We start from the raw sequence: 16,569 nt of genomic DNA on the forward strand, positions 1-16,569 counted from the left end.
GACGGAGCACAGGGGGCCCTGGGCTGGGGCAGGAGGGCTCTGTGGAGGAGAGGCTCCTCCTCTGTGTCCCCCAGGCCTCCCCTCACCCGAGACAAACTTAGCCATTGCTCAGCCCCTTTCCGTGGAAGCCAGGCTGGGCCCGGAGGCGGAGGCAGGGACTGCACCCTGGGGCTCTCCTCTCCAGGGCCAACCCTGCCCTTCATCTGTGACCTTGTTTCTCAAGGGGTGCTGGTTGGTTTTCTCAGAATCCTGCAAGTGTCTACACAGGCCTCTGGTTTAATTCAGGCTCAGAGGGTCACCTTTGATGCCCACAGACAGGAGGCCTGCTGGGCCTCGAGAGCCCCTGCGTTAGCCCTGGTGGGCACAGACCTCCAGCTGACTGCTGCTCAAGCCTCGGGCCTGGGGGTGCAGACAGGGAAGGGCCCCCGAGGGCTAGAGCCCCAGAGGTCCCAGCCCCAGGGTACAGGGAGCAGCAGAAGCTGGAGTGCAGGGGTGAGGGGCCCTAGGGCAGACCGTGGCCCCTGGACCCTGAGTTGGGCCACTTCCTGTGTCTGCTCCTTTGTCACCCCGAGTGTCCTCTCGGACCGTGCAGAAGGAAGCAAAGGGCACAGGAAGCCCCGCAGCCTGGGGAGGGACCTCGGGGGACTCGGTGGCCAGGCCCACTGCTCCCGGGCACACAGATGGCACCGGTCACCAGTTTGGCTGAATTTCCAGAACTATGGCCTGAATTCTAGAACACTGGGATTTGGGCTGAGAGCCCAGCCATCTTCCTGCCCCCTGCCCCTCCATCTCCGGGACCGCGATTGCTGCCCCTTGGCTGGGCCCCGGGGTCCCCCACTGCCAGGGGGCCAGGGCACTCGCACTGAGCACATGCAGGATGGGGCCGTCCCCAGGTTCAGCGCTGGGCGGCTGTGTGAGCGTGAGGATGGAGGCAGACCCACGTGAGCTCCCGGCTCCAGGGATGCAGAGCGTGGAGACGGCAGGTGGAAGCTGGTGACTGTATTTGTCCCTGTGGCTGCTGTAATGAAGGACCACGCATTCAGTGGCTTGAAGAACCACAGATGTGTCCCCTGACTTCCGGAGGCCAGAAGTTGAGGATGGGTGGGCGGGGCCGTGCTCGCTCTGGAGGCTTTGCGTCTGCTCCTGACCCCGCCTCTGTCACCACCTGTGCCCTGACCCTGAGATCCCAGGGAGCCCACCCACGTCATCCGGAGCCACCTCCCACCTCAGGCTCCTTAGTCACATCAGGCTCAGGGTCCCTTTGGTCGCACATGGTAATACATTCACAGGCCTGGGCATGCTCGCAGGGGACAGGCTGTGCCCAGTTTGTCACGTACCTGACTCGGGTCATAGTCAGTGGCAGGGGCACTGTGGCTGATAGAGTTCACAATCTTCTCTAAAACCTGCCCCTGGGCCACTCTGGGCCTCAGAGACGAACCAGGCAGCTCCTTGACCTTGAAGTGACCACAGGGTCCTGACCTTTGTCTGTGGGACCCCTCCCCAAATCCCAACCCGAAGGCCTGCCAGGGGGACTTGGAGGGAGCCCACATGCTGAGAAGCCTCCAGGCCTGTCTCCTGAGAGTGACCGGGTTAGAAAGGGGGACTCAGGCCTGCGGCCAGCCCACTCAAGGACAGGTCGGGATGCCCAGCCCTGCTCCTGGATTCTGGAGCCGGCTGTGCAGCTGGCCTCGGGGCCTGCAGGGAGCCCGGCCTGGCCAGGCCTGGCAGCAGCAGCCCCCTCTGCTCTCAGCCCAGAGGTCAGCCCTCAGTGACCGCAGCTACTGGCCCAGAGGAAGGGAGGTCCCCTGACTGCCGGACAGGGAAGAAGGGAAGGGTCATTGCACAGCCAGGCCTGGCTTCCTGGGCTGTGTCTCTGCAGACGCCCCGGAACTTCTGGTGCCAAGGCTGTCCCTTGAGAACAGCTGTCCCCTCGGTGCTGTGCCCGGGGCTGGCGCGCGGGGCCCTCCCTCTGTGTCCCGGGACAGGATCCAGGCCCCGGTCATGCCCTGCTTGTCCCGCATTTCACCCTCCCTCCCTCCGGCCCCTGAGAGCTGCTCTGTCTCGCCTGAGAAGGGAGAACAGACCCGGGGCGGGGCCGGCACACGGGTCCCCTTGCAGATCCTTCTCCCCGCTGGGCTGGCTGCTCCTGGCCTGCGAGACGGGAAGACAGAGCTGTACTTTCCTGTATCGTTCATTCCGTGCAAGCCAGTGAGGGAGCGTGAAACAGCCGGCCTCGGTCAGCCGCGGGTCAGCTCAGCGGACCCGGCCCCTGGGAAACGCAGCAGGGGTGGTGCGGGCTTCACTAACTCTCTCTGAGAGCAGCCCCCACGGTGGAGATGGTCCCACAGCAACCTGGTAATCCAGACAACAGCTAACTCACCACTAACTGACCAGTAATCAGTCATTTAACAAGTGCCCTCCTTGCCAGGCTCCAGAACCTGTAGGAGCAGCTCGGTCCGTGCCTCGGAGTTGCTCTCCAGGAAGAGAGGCAAGTGCGGGGATCCCTGAGAGGACAGGCGAGGCAAGGGTGGGACCTCTGTCATCCCTGCCTGCATCCCTCCAGGGCGTGGCCACGCCCCAGGACAAGGATGGCTTCTCGGTGTCTGCAGAGGGTCCACTAGGGTGGCCCTGATTGCCCATCCCTGTGTGTCCTTGGTCATTTGGTTATGTGATCATTCCACACGCAGCTGGCCGCTGAGCTCCTACTGAGTACCATCGGGCTGCTGGTGGAGCGCAGAGATGAGTGAGACAGAGCGGCCCCTGCCCCTCGCAGATTTCCCTGATGTCTCGTGGGATGGGCAGGCTCCGGGGTACAGGTGTTTCAGGGGCAACAGGGTGGGGAGAGCAGCTGGGTGGGGCCCGGGGGGCAGGGTGAGGAGAGAGGATGTCTTCCTGGAGCCGAGCCTTGGCAAATGGTGCCAGAGTAGGGTCACAGGGCTCGGCCCATAGTGGCTTGGGGCCTGGGCCAGAGGAGCCAGCGATCTGCAGTGCGCTGAGGGATTATTTCAGCGTCGTGGCAGGGGCGGCCCCAGCCTGGCAGGTGGCCGGGGTGGGGGAGCTCCATGCACGCTGAAGGTGAGGGCGGCGGGGGATGGGTTAGGTGGGCTTCTGCTCTGGCTGGGGTCGGGGGTCTGACGTGGTGGGAGGGAGGGAGCCTGGGCTGGCCTGGCTGATCCTGCAGGCTGGGAGGACCGGGGCTGCAGGCTCAAGAGGCAGTACCCGCCCCGCCCCACTCCACCCTATACACAGAGGTCTGAGCTCCCCGCCGTGGTGGGACCTGGAGAGGCCCAAGTGCAAGGACAGCCTGGCCAAACGTGAGTGACCATGGAATTCTCCGTGGCAGCCAAGAGCAGTAGAGTAATCCTTGGGGCTGCAGCCCGGCTCTGCCTCTGCCCGGCTGTGTGACCTCGGGCAGACCGCCAGCCCTCTCTGAGCCTCAGCCCTCAGCTCTAACGGGGGCGAGCAGGAATTGGACCCCTCGCACCGTGTCAGTTGACTGGTATGTGACCCTGTGAGAACCAGGCGCCCTAGTCGCTGTTACAGGACGGTGCCTGCCCAGGCCAGGCTGAGTGGTGGGGACGGTGCTGGGTGAGTAGACAGGCCCGTCTGTCTCCCGGGTATGAACACACCCCCGAGAACACAGTGGGTATTGATTAACTGTGAGGCTCTTTGGGCGTGTGGGAGTCCTGATGGAAAGTGAGAGAGAGCCCAGGACCCAGCTCCCTCCCATCTGGGGACAGGGCACAGAGGGACAGAGGGAGGCGCTGCCCCTGGGGATGTCTTGTGGTGCTGGAGCATATCACTGAGGCAGCCCCAGCACCCCGCTCATGCTGGTGGCGCCCCCGTGCAGGCAGGCGCTCCTGGAGCACTGGGCAGTCCTTGGGCCAGGCCGCTTAGGCTCCCTTTCCTTTAAAACCCCCGCAGTGAGTCTGCTTTACAAACAAGGGGCTTCCTGTCCTGAGCCCAAGCTGAGCCGAAGTGACAGCAAAGATAACTGGCCAGCACTGAGCCCCCAGCACGTCGCTTCTCTGGCGGGATCCTCAGAAGAGGAAGTGCCTTTTAGGAGGGCTTTTCCCTCTTATAGAGAAGGAGCAGAGACTCAAAGGGTTTTTTCCATGTGTATAAAGGGGTACAGCCCTCATTTGGGGCCAGTGAGATGGGCCGCCTGCGCACAGGGCCAGGGAGAGACACACACCTGTTAGCTGCTCGGGGTCTTCTCCGCAGACAGCATGTGATGCTTTGTCTGACCTGGGGGAGGCCGAGGCCTCGAGACTGAACGTGGGGTCGAGCTGAGCCCCGCTGGCCCTCAGAAGCCCTGGGTGAGTGCCCCGTCCAGCACAGGGGCACAGCCGGGGCCCTGGGAGGCAGGGCAGGCACCGACGGAAGGGGGCAGCCCCATGCCCGGTCCTGGAGGAAGCTGGCAATAACCAGGAGTGTGGGCGGCAGGGACAGACCAGCACGGAGGTGTGGGCCCCTAGCATCACACCCTCTCCATCTTCTCATTCCTCCCCAGATGCACAACCAGGGCTGTAATCAGATTCCCCCGGGTGCCACCCCCATGCCTTACAGGCCTCCCATCTGCTCCTGATGTTGTCCTGTCCTTGCTGCTGTCCTGCTGAGGGTAGGGGCAGCCGGCGGTCCTCCAGCTGGGAGGGCAGGGCTCCACGGCCCGTGATAGTGTCCTGGGGCCACTGCATAAAATGCTGCAGGCTGGTCACTCAACCAGCAGAAATGTATTCTCTCCCCGTCCTGGAGCCTGAGTGTCGTGACTCAATGTGGAGACGGGTCGATTCCCTCTGAGGCCTCCTTCTGTGGCATGTAGACGTCCTCTCGTGGCTGTCCCTCTGCACGTGTCTGTGTCCTGATCTCTTCTTATAAGGACACCCATCAGATTGAATTAGGGCCCACCCAGATGACCTCATCTTACCTCAATTACGTCTTTAAATGCCTTCTCTCCAAACAGGGTCCCATTCTGGGGTGCTAGGAGAGAGGGCTTCAACATACGAGTTTTGGGAGACATAATTAATTCAGCCTATACCGTGGCCCTTCCCAGGCTGCTGACACCACTGCAGTGGGTGTGGGCCACCTAGAGGGATGGCAGCCAGAGAGGAGGCAGCCAGGGGGAGCCGTCCTCAGGGTGGGGAGGCAGGCCCGCCTTCTTGGCTGGGGAGGCCTGGGAAAGCCAGGCGGTGTGCGGTCCAGGCAGGGGTAGAGGGTGGACCAGGAGGAGTGGGTAGCCGCCAGGTCATGCCCTACAGGTGGAGAGAGAGGTAGGCATAGTGAGTGGGTTGAGAGCTGGAGAAGGAGGGTGTCCATGCAGGATTGGGCAGCCCTGATGCAGGGGACAGAGGAGAGGCCAGAGAAACCGTCCCCTCGGGGGGAGCAGATGTGGTCTGGGAGGGAGGAGGGATGGGGTGGACGTTCAAGGAGCAGGTCACAGATGTGGTGGCCATAGAGTCCGACAGCGGATGACCGGACTGATAGAATGAGCGATCACCCCCCACCCCCATAATATAGGTGGAAAATCACATCTCTGAGCAGCAACATTCTGGGTAGAAGGGATGGCCTTGGCCATCGGAGCGCGCAGAATCCCTTGAAAATGCATCACTCGCTCCTGTCCTCTGAAACACAGATAATTTCTGTGCGTGCAAGGCGGGTGATCATCGGGGCGTTTCCAGCTGTGCATAGAGCTCGCTGCCGCGCTTGCCGCCCCGTCACCTGCTGCGTCTGTCTGATTATAGCTTTCCAGCTGCTCATTCAAGTCCGCATGTTTATTTTAAGAATTCTTTCAACCTGAAAAAAAAAATCTCATTACTGGCATTTTAGTTGGAGTGTGACCTGTGATAATTGCATCTGGAAGGTTCTAGCATCAACATATTCTGCTTTCAGTCTCCTCCTGTCTCCTTTCCAGGAAACCAGAAGCTCCTCTGAGAGCATCATTTCTGCACCTGCTTCCAGCACCTCGGGGTCTCCAAGCCGCGTGATCTATGTGAGTTGGAGAGCAGGGAGGCCGGTGATGAGATGGTCCGGGCCTGGGTCATTGCTGCGGTGCCCTTGGGGGCTGGGGCGTCCTCAGGTGTCAGGGTGCGGGGCCGGCACTCACGCCCCTGCCATGGGGCACATGCCGGTGCAGACTCAGAGCCTTGAGCGAGGACTGTCGTGCCACCCGGGGACTCCCTGGTTACACGGCGATGCTGCCCAAAGAGATGTGCTCGCAACTGTTGTCCATGGGGTGTCAGATCAATGTTGTGTCCCTGTCCCACAGCTTAAGGCTTGCCTGAATAAGTAATACTTGGGCACACGTAGGACTGGGCAGGCGCTGCAAATGGCGGTACAGATCTGCACCTGTTACCCTGGGAAGTGTTTCTCACGTGTTCCTACGAGAAGCATGTTGAAGATATGTTGTGTGATCCCATTTTCATTAAAGAGTACATGTGTATATGTGTGTGTGTGTGCATAGGGGTATGTGTGTGTACAGGTGTGTGTGTGTATGGGTGTGTGTGTGGTGTGTGCATCTGGGTGTGTATGTACCTGTGTGTATGGGTGTGTGTGCACGTGTGTGTATGCAGGTGTGTACGTGTGCATAGGGGTATGGGTGTGTGTGTGGTGTGTGCATCTGGGTGTGTATGTACCTGTGTGTATGGGTGTGTGTGCACGTGTGTGTGTGCAGGTGTGTACGTGTGCATACGGGAATGTGTGTGTGTGGTGTGTGCATCTGGGTGTGTATGTACCTGTGTGTATGGGTGTGTGTGCACGTGTGTGTGTGCAGGTGTGTACGTGTGCATACGGGGATGTGTGTGTGTGGTGTGTGCATCTGGGTGTGTATGTACCTCTGTGTATGGGTGTGTGTGCACGTGTGTGTGTGCAGGTGTGTACGTGTGCATACGGGGATGTGTGTGTGTGTGGTGTGTGCATCTGGGTGTGTATGTACCTCTGTGTATGGGTGTGTGTGCACGTGTGTGTGTGCAGGTGTGTACGTGTGCATACGGGGATGTGTGTGTGTGTGGTGTGTGCATCTGGGTGTGTGTGTACCTGCGTGTATGGCTGTGTGTGCACGTGTGTGTGTGCAGGTGTGTACGTGTGCATACGGGGATGTGTGTGTGTGTGGTGTGTGCATCTGGGTGTGTGTGTACCTGCGTGTATGGCTGTGTGTGCACGTGTGTGTGTGCAGGTGTGTACGTGTGCATACGGGGATGTGTGTGTATGTGTGCATCTGGGTGTGTATGTACCTGTGTGTATGGGTGTGTGTGCATATGGGGGTGCGTGTGTATGGGTGCATATGTGTGCACACACAAGTATGAAAATGACCGGGAGCTCTGTAATAGCAACTACCTCTGGGTGGCAGGATCAGCAGTGGCAGGTTGGTACTTTTGCTAATTTACCTGTAAGTACCGAACTTCATTGTCTGGGGAAGAGCCCGGAGCCTCGAGCAGCAGGATGGGGGAGGGGCAAGCCCTGGACTGGGCGTCTGGGCCTGGCTCCGCTACTGCGAGAAACAGCAGGTGACTTGGGGCACGTCGCTTCTCCCATCCCTTTCCCACCCGGCCAGGACCTCTGTTTCCTCCCACACAGTGGGGGCTGGATTTGCTCTTCCTGACACGTTTTCAGCCCTGAATCTCATGCTAGCTGGATGCAGACTCATTCCTGACTCTACTTCTGACGGGTAACAATTCCAAGTACTTTACTCCTTGGGGGAACGTGACCGTCATGAGCCCCGAGGCTGAATCGCAGTGTGGCCCTTTGTGAATGTGCACTCAGGCACAGAAAGGCAGCCTGAAGTCATCAGACCCGCTGTGTGCCCTTAGCTGAGCAATGAACCTCTCTGAGCCTCTGAGAGCTCATCTGTACCAAAAGAGACCCACAGTACCTGCTGTCCAGGGACCGCTGAGGACAGCGTGGGAACCCTGAGGACAGCCCTGGGCCCACGGGAGGACTTCGCAAACGCTCGCTGCGATGATCTGTATGACATCTGTGCTCATAGCTCAGCCACCACAGCAAATAAGTCCCGTAACCCGGTGGCTCCAACCACAGAACAGGATTCTCTACCCATCCGGGAGGCTGGGAGCCTGAGAGCCAGGTGCGGGCGGGTCTGGCTCTCCTGAGGCCTCCCTCCTTGGCTTGTAGTCTTCTCCTGGGTCCTCACGTCGCCGTCCCTCTGTGCATGTCTCTGTCCTAATCTCTTCTTATAAAGACACCCGTCAGATTGGATCGGGGTCTGCCCTCGTGACCTCATTTTACCTTACTCACCTCTGTAAAGACCCCATCTCCAAACACAGTCCCACCTGAGGTCCCAGGGGTTAGGGCTTCAAAATACGGTTGTGGCAGGACCTGATTCAGCCCATGGAGCCGTCACTGTCATGAAAGATCTTAGTTATGTTTCCTGTTACTTCAGCGAGATAAGGTCTGTGGAGCGCGCAGTGGGGGACCCGGCATCCGTGGCCGCTAGCCTGTGCTGACCGCTCACTAGGTGAGAGCTCCTCTTTTAAACGAACTGGCATTTGTCAAGGACTGAGGTACTGCCGTGACCGTGCGATGAGCAGTGACGCTGGCCACGGTGGTCACGGCTACTTGAGAGGCCCCGTGACCGTCCATAGTGCCGCTTACGGGTGTGCGTTCGTCCGAGGCGGATGGTCTGAGCTTAGATAAACTTCCCATTCGGCCCATATGGGTGCCCTGGATTCCAGTTTTACACAGAAGGCCCCGAGCAAGCTACTTTCGTCCAGTCTCCCCAGTCTGAACCACCAGTTCTTCGCATGACACGATGGAGGTACATGAGTGCTCCCCGCACTCCTCCTCTACCTCCCCCTCCTCCTTCCTCCCAGGGTCGCTGCACCCGCTTCTCAGATGCCGCTCAGAGACCCGCGGAAATCTGTCTGCATTACAGCCGCGAAGCCTCGGAGCCCCACCCAAGAGCACACACGTCCCATGGCAACACGTGGGCTCCAGGCGCTGTGGCCAGAACCCAGCCTGGACACGTCTGCCCTCCTGGGCACCAGGCAGGCCACAGGCCAGAGCACCTGGCTGTCCCCCCCCAAATCAGGGTGGGGTGAGCACCCAGTCGGCGCACATCCCCGGAACTCCTGCACCGAGGAGGCGTGAGTCTGGCGGACAAGCCCTTCCTCTCTCAAGGCTCTGCCCTGCTTTTTCTTTCGTCTCTCTGCTGCGATCTGTGGTTGGCCCACTGCGCGCCTGACCCCGTGCTCTGTGCGGGGCCTCGGGAGGGTGGCCCTCCTCCCCGTTGTGGCTTGCAAGGGTGCCAGCGGCCCGGCAGCCCGGTGGTGCGGGAGGACGTGGACACCATACGCTATTCAACCCGCCGGAGTAGCCCTGCTGCTACCGTGCCGTGCACCCCGTAGGTCTCTCTGCGCTGTGTGTATTTTTTTTCCAAATGAGGTCATGCTGCACATATTTAACCTTTCTGCAGCACGGCAGTAAATCAGTAATGAGGCGTAGCAGAAAATGAGCATTATTCCACTACGGTGTATTATTAGTGACACTTACTGTAACTAGGTGTCGATGGCCGTGTATTATTATTGTGTATCATGCTGGACGGAGTATGGGAGAGAAAATAGGGAAGAGAAATCACAAGAACATGTAGACGTCCCAGTGGCCTTCTGCCAATTAGAGAGCCTAGCCCGTTGTCACGGCAACCACCCCAAGGCCGGCAATGGGAGGAAGTGGATCTGTGTGCCTCCCGAGCAGGACAGATGCTGGGGAGCCAGGAGCTGAGCCCTTGTCCAGGGTGGGGGCGGGCAGTATCGGTGCCCTCGAGCCGCCTTTCTGATCCCTGCTGTTCAGGGATCAGCAGGGGCTAACCCAGGTCAGGACCCACCTCGCCAACCGCGCATAGTGGGGCTGACAGCCACAGGGTCCGGGGCAGGGAAGGGAGTCCACCTGCACAGGGACCGTGAACGCAGGCCTCACCCAGCCCCTCATTCCACTGTCAGCATTTGATGATCGTGAAATCCAGAGGGTGGACAAGACCTGGGTGGTGTTCTCGTCTTGTAAAACGGCCCAGAGAATCCACCTGATTTTACCAAATGCCCCACGGATTTTATTTCAGTTTGGCAAGCACGCCCCAAGGGACTTGCCGTGCCAGGCATGGGGTTAGGGAGAGACTCTGTAATAAACCAGAGTCATGGACCCCCAGGAACCACTCGTTCCAGAGAATGGGAGACTTATGTGCCAACCCACATCAGCACCTTTACTTAATGGAGACAAACATCCAAGCCAAATGGTGGAGGGGAGCAGGGCCGGTCTCTCAGAGAAGGAGGCCTAGGCTGAGTCTGGAAGAACCAGAGGGTGAGTGGGCAAAGAGGCCTGAGAGGGAGAGCAGCCGGAGGCAAGCCTGCGGGCTGCAGGTGGCCGGGGAGCTGTAGGGAGCTCGGCTGGGTAGGCAGCATGGGCAGAGGAGTGAGTCTCTAGGTTAAGCAGGTGCACAAGGGCCCCCGAGGAAGAGCTCAGAAATTCTGATCGGGGCCCATCCTGACTACAAACGACGGACTTCGGATTGGAACTCAAGTGTGCTGAATCGTGCCCAGGGCTCCACAAGGCCGAGTCAGAGGTCTGAGACATCAGACGTTCCCTCTCTCAAATGGCAGCGTCTCAAATGGCAGCGTTCACCCCAAGAGCACCCACCAGCTCATAAGAGCCTTGGAGTCTGGTGGTCAGGAGAGGCTTCCTAGGGGAGGTGGGCTGGGGCTACTGAACCTGGGGCTGAGCCGGGCATGCTGGGGGCACAGGGAGGAGATACCGCAGGGGGAGCAGGCCGGGAATGTCAACCCTGCATTTGGGGAGCGCAGCGAGGGCTTGCATCACCCCCCTGGAGAGGCTGCTGGAAGATTCGAGCTGGAGGACGCTGTGCTGTAGCTGGGGATCCAGAGCAGCCTCTGTGGGCGATGTGTGAGCAGCGCAGGTGTGGCAGGGATGCCCCCGGAGGCTCTTGCCGGGTGTCGGTGTGAGCAGTGAGGGCCTGGACCAGAGCCACCTGGGCTGGAAAGAGACAGCTCGTCCCACAACAGAGAGGAGTGTGGGCCCATGCTGGCCCTGGCCCGGTCACTGCGGGGCCTGGGGTTGTGCAGAAGGTTCTGTCGGGATCCAGGTAGAGCCAAGCTGGTGGGGGCAGCGTGACTGCCAGCTTTGCCTACGGCCGGCAAGGCCAGGCTGAGCTTAATCCTGAGGGGGGCATGGTGGGAGGAGGTGACCACGCATGTCCACTCCCGGATAGATGGGAACGTTGGCACCCACAACAGGAGCACGGGAACTGACACGGATGGTCACCCCTGCTGTGACAGCTGAGGGTTGTGCGTGTTGTCCTGCCCAGCTCGGGGCCATGTTTCAGCCTGCCACGTGCCCCCAGCCGCCCCTGCAGCCAGGGAGGAGCGGCACGTGGGGGCAGCAGCTCAGAGCAGTGGGGCGATGCAGAGGAAGGCCAAGTCACAGGAGAGTAAGCGGTTGGGGGGCCCTCACCTGAGCAAATGCAGTGGCTCTGTGTGCGTCAGCCGTGAGCACCTGCCGTGGGCTGTATGTGGTCCTAGCCCCACCTGAAGACCTACCCCAGCCAGCCCGTCAGGTGCCAGGCCTTTTGCTGCCATATCTCAAGTGGTCAAAATTGCCGAGTGTGTGTGCAACCGCGTGTGAGTGCGGGTATGTGTGTAGGTGTGTAGTGGTTTGGGTGAGTGTGATTATGTGTGCAAGTGTGTGCTATTACACGGGAATTGTGTGCATGTATGGGTGTGAGTTTGGGGGTGTGAATATATGTGCCGGTGTGTGACTCTGTGTGTACGAGCAAGTGTGTGGGCATGAGGGGTGTGAATGTGGATTGGTGTGGGAGTGTGTGTGAGCATATGTGCTGGTGTGCAGTGGTGGGTGAGAGAGGGAGTGTGTGGTGTCTATGCGAGTGTGGGTGTGTGAGAGGGTATGGACATATACAAGTTGTGCAAGTGCGTGTGCTAGTGTTCGGCAGCGGGAGTGAGTGAGTGGGGAGAGTAGCTCTGTCGTAGGCACGTCGTCTATGTGCGTGTGCATACGTGTGCACCAGTGTATACATGGTGCTTGCATGTGTGTGTACAGACATGCACTCGCTAGGGACATATTTAAGTGCATGCCCACATGTGCATGTCATGTGTGTGCATCTGTCTTATGTGTGCACATGCGTGAACATGTGTGTTTGCGTGCAGGCACGTGTGTATGTGCTTGCGACTTTCAGTGCCTACATGTGCCATTTGTGTATGCACATGTTTTATGTATGCAGGCATGTGTGTGCACGTGTGCTTGTGTATGCATGTGTTTTCATGTGCCAACTGCATGTATCCACACATGGGTCTCTGTGTGCACATGCATATGCATGTTGTATGTGCCGATATGTATGCATCCATGTATCCACGTGCACGTATACACACGTGTGCATTCGCATCTGTGCATGTTTGCACGTGTTTGTGTGTGTGCACGCATAGATGCATGTAGGTATGTTTAGGCCATGGGCTGAGTCTCGCTGTCTGCTGGGCTCTGTGCCAGGAAGGTGACAGGCTCTACCTCTTTGACCCTGGGGCTGTCCTGTGCAACCATCTGTCCCACTCTGCAGGGAGACAAGTAGAGGCTTAGAGAACACACTTCCTTAGGAGTGTGTGGTCTTCCATGGTGGGGCTGAGGGACCCAGGCCCATGTGACCATGAGGCCCCCCGCCGTGTGCCTTTGCCTCTTCACCCCATTTCACAGAGCGTGGCTCCTGGGCTGGGCCCCGCTGTCCACAGGGCTGCCGGAGCACCTGCTGCCCCTGGTCTGGGAGTCTACAGTGCCCTCTGCTCTCTCTACCAGGCGAAGCTGGGCGATGAGATTCTCGACTACAGGGACTTGGCTGCTCTTCCTAAAAGCAAGGCCATCTACAACATCGACCGCCCCGACATGATCTCCTACTCGCCGTACATCAGCCACTCGGTGGCGGGCAGGCAGAGCTGTCATGAGGTATGGCCCCCGTGGCGGGCAGTGTGCCCACGGCAAGGGCCCCGTCTGCTTCCGCCCCCTCTGACCCTCAGCCTCCTGTAATCCCGTCTGATGGCCTCTGTGCATCCCCTTTCAAGAGGCTCCAAGGGCTCTGCCCCCACCCTTGCGGGCACAGGTGGCCCCTGAAGGGGTGAGTCTGCAGGGTCTCCTTCAATGGGGGAGGGGTTAGGAAATACGCAGGGTGGAGGAGAGCTGCCACCCTCAGAAGCTGGCCTGCCCCCCTGTCTCGTGAGTCCCGTGCGTTGACCACCTGTTTGGACCACACACGACGGATTCCCTAGTGTTCCACGGGCGTGTCCCTCCCCAGTGACTCCGTTCTCACGGCTCCCCTCCAGCTCACGTGGAGTCCGATCCTGATGTTCCCTGCTCTTTGGTGGTGTTGAGACTCGAGTGTGGCTGTGGGTACCTGGGATAGATAGGACGTGCAATTTGCCAGCTGGTGGCCTGAGCCCGTGTGCCGTCCACGTGTGGGTGGCCCAGCACAGGCGCACCCCCAGGGCAGGAAAACCCAGGACCTTCATACACATGTGTCCCCGGGCCTTCCTGTCTGCTTCTCCGGAAATGGGGCTGAGTCTCAGGGCGCCATGCTCCGTGGGCTGCTGTCACAGAGGCTGGGCCCTGCCGCAGACCCCGAGGCAGGGCAGGAGGTGACAAGGACCCCACTTCCCTTGCTCAGCAGCCAGCAGGCGCCCCTCCTGGCTGCCTCCTGCCACAGGGGTCACCTGGGACCCAGAGGATCTGGGCGACGAGCCCCCTTAAGAGGCGGGACAAGGATGGGTCCCAACCTGCCCCGACCTACCACGTGCCCGAGCTGTGCGTGGGGCTTTATCATCTGGCGTCTGGTCTGAGCGCCGGTGGACAGCACCGCACAAGGGTCGGAGAGGTCCGCTGGCTTGGCCAAGCTCCCCCAAATGGTCAGCGGCAGAGTCGAGACAAGTCCAGGCCTCTTTGCCCCAAAGATCACCTGCTGTCTGTTTCCGTAACTGCCCCTCAGGCTTCCTCTAAGCCACGGGAGCCAGAGCTAGAGGCCTGGGTTCAAGTTCCCGTCCCCGCGTTGGCAGCCCTGGGCCACCCCCCCACCCCCGGCTGGAGCCTGAGTTTCCTGTGCAGACTGGCTCACGGCGCCCTCAGCCACGTGTAGTGCCGCTGCGAGTGCCCTGGAGCCCTGGGGCCAGGGGGCGCCACACATGCACGTGGGTGTGGGGCGTTGTCACCCTCAGTCCTGCTCCCAGGGTTCCATGAGTGTCAGCAAACACACAGAGCCCAGCATTGTGTGGCACATGCCGACTCTGAGCCACACAGTCTCTGATGCCCCCCCCACCCAGTGGTGCGCTGTCTGTGAACCACGGGTGCGTCCCTCCGTCCCCTGGCGGGTCACACTGCCACAGCTGAGTGGGTCACCACCGTGCGGGTCGTCACCCACCCCTCAGGCCTGCTCACTCTGTGTGGACACTGGACTTTCCTGTGTATCCGTGGCTCGTGGCCCGGCACCGTAGCAGCAAGTGTCCTGGGTTGCAGATGAGGGCACGAGGCTCAGGGGATAGACATGCTGGGCCGGGTGGCTCACCAAGGCAGAGGTGGGACTTGGGCCGGGGCAGCCCTGGTCACTGTGGCCTCCACACTGGCTCCTGCATCCCCCGGGGGTGTCAGAGTCCCCTCGCTCCCCAGTCTCAGGGCCTCGAGTGCTCACCCCTCTCCCGGCCTTGCCACACGCTGGCTGGAGCCTGTGTGGTGGTCTCCATGGGGACCCTTCTGTGGGCAAATGATGGAGTGGGGACATGGAAGCCCCAGAAGGAGGGTCAGGCACTGAGCTGAGCAGACGCTGGCCTCAGGCCTGGACGGCTCTGCCCCCTCCTCTGGGATGTCAGCCTTCCGGCAACTGGCCACCAGTGCAGGGGTGCAGCGGGGAAAAGAACAGCAGGCTGGATGCTTGGGGACCTGCTGTCACTTCTCTGAGCCTCAGTCTCCCCTTTAGTGAAAAGGGAAAATTAGGGGACTCCTTCCCTTTCCATTCTGCAGGGAAGGGGAGCCTCAAACCCTGAGGCCCCGAATGGCCCTCCTTTCTGTGGGCCCCTCGTCTCTCCTTTCTGGAGAAAACCAAGGCTGCCGGGCTCAGAGGATGTCGCCACCCCACACCCCGAACTGATGGTCTTCCTTTTGGAAAATATAACCTCGTGTGAGAGCAGTGGACGTCAGGGTGGGCTGTCGTGGAGGCACACTCCAGGGTTGGCCTAAAGAAGTGTCCTGGGGACCCCTGTCTTGGGATGCCATAGACTGTATTTCTCCAAAAAGAAAGTTCTGGAATCCTGCGTCGTGTCTCATGGGGTTCCTTTCCCGTTTGGAGGAGGGTCTGGGCGTGAGGACATGTCTGTGCCCTGTGCTGTACTCCCCCCCCCAAGTGACCTAACAGGCCGCTCTCTGTGTTGTATCCACAGTCCCCGCAGGTACTCTCGCCAACGCCGACGGAGGTAACTGCCTGACCCCCAGCCAACACCCCCTCTTGCTCATGCTTCTGCCGCCCGGGTTATAAACATAGCCGCCCACGGCACCCCTAGGAGGGCCTCTGTGGCTCTGGGCCCATGGTCCTCGGTGGCCTGAAGTGCCGTCCTGGGTTGGTTATTTTTATAATCACGTCTCATCTGCATGCTTCCATGGTGCACCTGTCGGCCCTGCCGTGGCGACACGTGGGACATGGCCCTCTCGAGGTCTGGCTCCTGGCCTCCTGTAGAGCAAACACCCAGGAGCCTGGGTTAGCCTGGGCCCACCTCGTGCTCCTCTGAGTGGGACATACAGAGTGCCCAGATCCTCGCAGGTGAATATTCCGAAAGCATTTCTCTATCAAGTGGCATTTATAGCCTGCAGCTCTGTCTTCCTGTTTCTCAGAGCCACTCAGTGGTATGGGCAGGTGCCAATCAGACTCCAGTCTGCATGGGCATTGAAACTTCAGATCCAGGAATGTGCCAACCAGACCGGGCAAGTGGCCATCAGTGCCGAGTTTCGAAAACCACATGTGGCCGGCCAGCCCCCCGGCCAGGCTAAGTGAGGAGGCAGGATGCCGTGGGGTGGAAGCTGGCCCATGGGGCTGTGCGGAGGGTGCCCAGACATGCCACCACTCCCGGGGACAGAGTGCCCATTGCCATGGGTGGGACGGGCCAGGTGGGCTCAGGGTGAAGCCAGGTGATGGCTGGCGGGTGCGATCCCAGCATGAGGGCTGGCCTGAGCAAAGTGTGGAGGTGGGAGCATGGGCAGGCGTTGAGGACAGTGCTCGGCTGGGTTTGTGGAAGGACAGGCTTTAGGAGACAGAAGGTTGGCTCAGAAAGCATGAGAGCCATGAGCGCCAGACCCAGACTCTCCCCTCTCCTGTGCTCATCTCTGTGCTGGCCTCCAGGGCAAATCAGCAGCGTCCACCCCACGGTGGGCTGCCGGGCTCGGCTATCTCAGGACTCTGGCCAGCGTACCCAGCCGTGGCGGGCCCAGCAGCCTGCACTTCCCCCACACTGCCATGTCATGCCATCTCACGCCACCTGCCTCCTGCTCTGACCGTTCCAAACTATTGCTCATCTCACT

General features: G+C 60.2%; 1 protein-coding gene across 20 annotated transcripts in view; it reads left to right on the plus strand.

Annotated features, from left to right (window-relative positions):
• ABLIM2 (actin binding LIM protein family member 2) overlaps positions 1-16,569 on the plus strand; it is a 143,853-nt gene that overhangs the window by 80,580 nt on the left and 46,704 nt on the right. For 8 of the 20 annotated variants that reach the window (XR_008958419.1, XR_008958418.1, XR_008958424.1 and 5 more), the window contains exons 9-12: positions 2,429-2,488; positions 5,912-5,989; positions 12,817-12,963; positions 15,438-15,470. Coding sequence is in view for 3 of the 20 variants with exons in the window: in XM_057309710.1 (XP_057165693.1) it covers positions 2,429-2,488; positions 5,912-5,989; positions 12,817-12,963; positions 15,438-15,470 (318 nt within the window). In the remaining 17 variants the exon portion in view is untranslated. The remainder of the gene's footprint in view (positions 1-2,428; positions 2,489-5,911; positions 5,990-12,816; positions 12,964-15,437; positions 15,471-16,569) is intronic. The other 12 variants (XR_008958421.1, XR_008958428.1, XR_008958426.1 and 9 more) reach the window with 3 other exon arrangements.

This window comes from Ursus arctos, unplaced genomic scaffold (assembly GCF_023065955.2).
Source record: "Ursus arctos isolate Adak ecotype North America unplaced genomic scaffold, UrsArc2.0 scaffold_9, whole genome shotgun sequence".
NCBI lineage: Eukaryota > Metazoa > Chordata > Mammalia > Carnivora > Ursidae > Ursus > Ursus arctos.